Source organism: Sander vitreus, chromosome 3 (assembly GCF_031162955.1).
Source record: "Sander vitreus isolate 19-12246 chromosome 3, sanVit1, whole genome shotgun sequence".
Lineage (NCBI taxonomy): Eukaryota > Metazoa > Chordata > Actinopteri > Perciformes > Percidae > Sander > Sander vitreus.
In genome coordinates, this window is record NC_135857.1 from 14,234,916 (window position 1) to 14,240,915 (window position 6,000).

The window sequence follows — 6,000 nt, forward strand, 5'->3', positions numbered from 1 at the left end:
TAGTTTGGAGTCCTTTTGAATTGTGTGTGTGTGTGTGTGTGTGTGTGTGTGTGAAACTTGTACTGTTGTAGGATGAAATCACTGTGTCATGCACAGGTTTTTTGAGAGCTGAATCCAATTGCTTTCACTATGCTCTTCAAACTCTCCTCTTCTCCATTGTACTCCTCCCCCCCCCGGACCCATCTCTCCTCATCTTAACTCTCATGCCTCTGACACCTTTTTCACAGATTCCCTTAATTCTTTATTTACAGACACTTTCCTCTAACCTCTCTCGTCTCTCTCTGACACCATTCAGAGATCAACGATAGGGAGCAGCGCTTCCAGACGATGAAGGACATTCTGCGCCGCTTCCCCAAGGAGAATTACGAGGTCTTCAAATATGTCATCAGCCACTTGAACAAGTGAGTGAGTGAGTGAGTGACGGGGTCAGAGTCTGACTCTGACAGCCGTGCTGACGACCCCGCCGGTCACCCAGTCAAGTGACCTAGCAGTGACATCACCGAAACTATCCCAACTGACAGAATAGAGGTTGCTTTACTCAGGTTGAGTCATGATCTGTGTTAATGCAGTGGTTATTTCATCTCTGTTTGTATGTGTTACTATTGTGCTCCAAAAATGGCAGGAATACTTTGTAGTTTAAATCCAAACTATAGTATAGATCAGTGGTTCCCAACCTGTGGGTCTGGAGTCACAAGATGATTAAAGGAATAAGAAGGGGGGTGCACAATGCAGGTCTGTTACACAAAATTATGCTTATCATTCTACAGTTTTTGTTTTGATTTTGTCAAATAAAACATAATTTTACTTTCTTCAAATTAATCTTTCTAAGGATGACTCACTCTTTGATTGAATTGCTCAAAATGTGCGTCTACACTACAGCCATAACCTTTAATGATGGGTTGCTTCATCTAAAATTCATTTAAACTTTCAATTAATTCCATATTTTGGTTTATGACTAAATACTTGAAAAAAATAGCATTCCCATCAGACTACTACTGTACTTCTCTAGACATCATTTTGCTTTCTGCCCCTAATGCGCACACAGAACAGGGGAAAAAAGGCTTTTGTGTACTTTGTCCCCCCCCTTCCCCGCTCTTCTCTGCTTGATATCTGCCTACACTACACAGTATACACATGTTCTATCAGACCATTTTAGAAAAAGGAGACCCCTGCTGTTTTTTGATTCTATATTACGAGCAAACCTTTTTCAATCATTTGGGGATATGTGATAAGGAGATTTGAGAGGACACCATAAGGTTTCGATCAGCACCAGATCATTTGAAGCATCCCTTTTTATGAAAAAATGAGGTGGTGATTTGTGGCCTATTAATTTAACTTTTTGGTTTCTTTGTGTTGCGCAGGGTGAGCCAGAACAACAAGTTGAACCTCATGACCAGTGAGAATCTGTCCATCTGTTTCTGGCCCACACTGATGAGACCAGACTTCACCACCATGGACGCCCTGACTGCCACCCGTACCTACCAGACAATCATCGAGAGCTTCATCCACCAGTGCGCATACTTCTTCTACAATCAGCCGCTGGCTGACGGCCTCCCCGGCTCCCCCACCTCTACGCTCTCCGGAGGAGGAGGAGGAACCTCGGCCTACTCCTGCATGGCCGGAGGCTACTCATCTTCGCCGACTCCGTCCCCGACTCCCTACGTCCTCCCTGCCATCCCTCCTGTCATTCCTCACTACGGCCCTCCTATCCACCACCACCACCACCATCACCACCATCAACATCAGTCCCCACCCCACTCCCCACCTGCTACTCCCCAGTCTCCGATCCCAGCCCTGCTGCCGCCCTCCCTGCACCCCCATCACCCCCCTACGGAACAACACACGCTGTGAACCAGGGATCAAGGGAAAGAGGGGAGAGAAGAAGAAAAAAAAAAAACAGAAGAAGACGGATAACGAGATTCAGAGAGATTTAAGGGTTTAGAATAAGAGATTTTGAAGTTTGGGAAGGAATTAAAGAAGAAAAATTGAAACGAGAACAGGAGGTATGAAGAGAAGTTGGGAGGGATACAGTAGAGTGAGATGCAGTATGTACAGGGAGAAACCTACATGTTTGGGAGAAGAAGGGGGTGTTTGAGCCTCTGTTGCTTTTAGAAACATGGAAACACACAAGGCAGAAAAGGGGAACACTGAAGAGCCTCTGAACTGGCAGTATGACATTTTCCCTCCTTGCCACTTTATCCCTTTGTCTCTCAGTGTCACTTCATCTAGACCTGCCCTCCTTGCCTTATAGAGAACCTACACACAAGCACACTAATGAGTGAGATGTAGCCAGTAACTGTTAAAGGGACTCAGAAGTCAAGTTGAAAGGGGAATGTGAACTCTGTTATGTTACAATTGCTTCACCACACACACGCGCTTGACACAAACTGCCAGTGGCCAGTGTGCCTCCGACAACCATTCTCCTCAATCCCTTAGCCTCTAACTGTGCTGGGAATTTTGGTGGACGCCGCACGTTTTTGCAATCTGACCCACCTACTGTACCTAGCTGGGAGGATGGGGACAAAGTGGAGAACAGAGCGAGTCCTGAACACATGTTTGTTTATTTTGCCATTGTACAGAGGACTTGAGCAAGAAACACGTGTTACTACTCACCCAACAGGATGTTCTGTCCTCCACAACACACACACACACACACACACACACACACACATTCCTATCTATCAACCCCTCACACAGCCACACGCACACATGCAGACAAATTCAGTTTCAGTTGAGGCAGTTAGGTTGTTTAGGCCAAACACAGAAGAAAAAAAAAACTCAACCAACCGGATCTGCTAGGCAGAAAATTAGAGCAAAGGATTATGGTAACGCACCCTTTGCATTCTGGGAAAGCTCCTCCCAGTCTCCAGTTCTCACTCTCGCTCTCGCTCTCTCTCTCTCTCTCTCTCTCTCTCTCTCTCTCTCTCTCTGCTCTCGCTCTCTCTCTCTGTTTGAACTTTAACCTCATGCCCTGTCTTTGTAAACACATGAAGAAAACAGCTTAAAAAGTGGATATATTAATTGGTCTTGATTCTACATTCACATTCCCACTGTCCCAACACTTTATTTTTTTTTTTCTGTCCCTCATTTAACAAAATCTTGGGAAACAAAGAAAAAACCACGGGGCCTATCACTCAATGAGTGGCCTTGTGTGTGTGTGTAAGTGTCTGTGTGACTGTCTGTCTGTGTGCGCATGTATCCATGCCTTGGATACCTACCTGAATTTCCCTGTATTAGGCAGAAAGTGGGAATAATTCCAGTCTTGGACCTTCACCTGTCATGTTGCTTCTCTCACGCTGTGGTGGTTTTACGAGCAAGTCGGTGCTGCAGTTTCCACAGTAAGGACCTTGTTCAAAAAGCACTTTTCTGAGCACTTTGAAGGCACATTTTAAGTTGGAGCTGCCATGACATGACAGCCACCATTCACTTTATTGTCAGCCCACCCTACTCTCTCTCTCTCTCTCTGGGAGCACACCACTGACATCTAGAGGAATAAATGGGTATTGCAGCCATAACCTCACTTCCACTACTGCATGGGCGTAGCACCATTTTCCTACTGTGGTTATTGTAGCATCAGATTCTCTTCTAGGTGCAATTGTTAAAATTTGTTATCACTGTATGTCAGGTATAATTAACTTTAGAGCTCATGGAGTGTAAGAGTGTAAATAAACGGACAGCAGTTTTAAATCTGGTACAAATCAATTCAGAATATATACCGTAGATTGAGGCTCTGTTGCCATATCTCATTACTTTGCAGTTGATTAGACATGCAGTAAATAAAATTGCCTCTCTGTCTTTAGTCGTTAGTTTCCAGTTCACCAAAGCAGTCAGCCCTTTGTAAAGGAGTGCATGCCACTTCCCAGATGCCATATTTGAGTGGAAGGAAATGAAGATTTAGGAGATTGAGGCACAATGTAGCATTACGGGCCAGAGAGTAAGAGCTGGAAGCGAGGCTCAAGCTTTGACAGGTGGGAGGGACGGCTATTTATTGTTTGGGAATAATTAGTAACCGCTGCTCCAGGCCTCGGCACTGTCCTCTAAGGACACAGCGTTATGCCTCTGGAAAGAAGACTCAAACAGGCTCTCTGTGGACTCAGAATATAATTTGCAAGAGTATAACCACTACAGCAGTATCCCCCCCGCTGTCACTGTTAGGCCACCACATCCCCTAGTCATTCCTAGTCCCAAGAGGAACAGTTGGGTCTGGGAGAGACAGCAGACCGAACAGACAGTCCATTCATCCGTCTGCATGACTGGAACGGAGCATCACAGAATTCCTCGGCCCAGCCTGCTGTTACCGTAGAAACCAGCGAGATGGGGCTCGAGGAGAATCGCTGAGCCCTGATCGAAGCTGCTTTTGAAGTGTGTCTGTGCGTGCGTGCGCACACGCATATGTGTTTCTGTAAGCTCGAGAAAGTGTGTGTGCATGTGAACTTATGCGTGTTAATGTTAAGCAGATGCTCACCAAGGTAACTTATTCGGTTTGACACTGAATTGCATCTCTGCATGTCTCTCCAGATTGTCCTCTCTGCCCAAAAGGAATGAAAAAAAACCTTTTAACCAATCACTGAACTCTTAAAGGAGCTTTTATAAGTCTACACTACCTATTTACCGTGTGTGTGTGTGTGTGTGTGTGTGTGTGTGTGTGTGTGTGAGTGATTAGAGAATATAGGAATTAAAAGTGTGTGTGTTTGGGTGGGTGGGTTTAAGCTAACATGCTAGCAAGCTGTGCTTGGCAGATGGCCAGACACCAGCGTGATCCAAATAAACGTGAAGGAGAGGAATGCAGTTCTCCTTGCGGTCATTACCCCGCTGTGTAACCCTGTTAGCTCGTCCAGATTACACACACTGATCCTCAGAGAAAGTGTGAGAGAGATGGGGGAGAGATTGGGCAGAGTGAGAGGGAGGGAAGACAGACAGCAAACGGGTGAATGGGATCATTATTTGGGAGATGGAGGGAGGAAGGAGGGGTACCACTGGTACTTGTGTGTGAACGCCGGCCAGTGGCGTTCCCTGTGTATATCAATGTGTTAATACTGAACTGACTGTGAGGCAGCCAAAGACTGTGGAAAAAAAAAAAAAGGGTTGAGGGAGAGAGGGGAAGCAAAGTGACAGTTTAGAAGAACAATTTAATAAAAAATGTGACTGTGGTTCAGCGATATGTGGCTGCATTGCTTTTCTTTTTCTTTTTTTTTCTTTTTTGTTGCAACAATGGTGACAGATGTCTGTTAAGTTAAAATGAGAAACAAGCAAAACTATATTCAAATGGTTGTTTATTAGTATGTTAGGTCTAACACTTTGCCCTTTAGTCAGTGGTGATAGAAAAAAAGTTTCTTTTTTTAATGTTTTATTTTAATAATTAAAAACACACAAAGCATTTTTTTTAAACAATTTCTCTGTGATCGATTGAGAGACCAGCCCAGTATAGTGCATGATTTCTTCCCAACCAAGGAAGAGGGCTCCACCACTCTCACTATTTAAGAGATGATAAAAAAAATATTAAGAAATAATGGGGGGAAGAAAAAAAAAATGAAGTACTGTAAAGTGAAAAGATTACATCAAACAAAAAAACTGTCATTATTTGCTGAGTATGGTAATTTGTCTCAATGGGAATGGTGTATACAGCAAGGCCTTATGTGATCTGTATCATAGTTAATAAATCAAATCTTGTAAAACTTCAGCTTCTTGTCTCTTTGTTACACGTGAGTGGTCAGTGACACATGGATGTGGTAGGAAGGAAGATGACGTAATCCTCAAAGTTTGAGTCCTGAAACACAGTCTGCAGTTAGTGAAATGAATTCTTAATCAACTTCTGTATTTAAATTAACCTCGACTAGCTCTAGAAAAGCTAGTAAGTGGACCTTGAGTTGCGTTTTTATTTTAATTTTTTTTTAAACTATACTGTTTACAACATCAAGAAATAACTTGTAAATTGCTTTTCAGCATCATAAAAACTTGAATCCCTTTTTCTGTGAGGCAAATCTTATAAACTAAGTGTCC

General features: G+C 43.7%; 1 protein-coding gene across 2 annotated transcripts in view; it reads left to right on the top strand.

Moving 5' to 3' along the window:
• Positions 1–5,680, top strand: part of arhgap35a (Rho GTPase activating protein 35a) — a 69,715-nt gene extending 64,035 nt beyond the window's left edge. For both annotated transcript variants that reach the window (XM_078246151.1, XM_078246152.1), the window contains exons 6-7: positions 296–401; positions 1,362–5,680. In XM_078246151.1, the coding sequence (XP_078102277.1) occupies positions 296–401; positions 1,362–1,851 (596 nt within the window). In that variant the 3' untranslated portion in view covers positions 1,852–5,680. The remainder of the gene's footprint in view (positions 1–295; positions 402–1,361) is intronic.
• Positions 5,681–6,000: the final 320 nt, after the last annotated feature.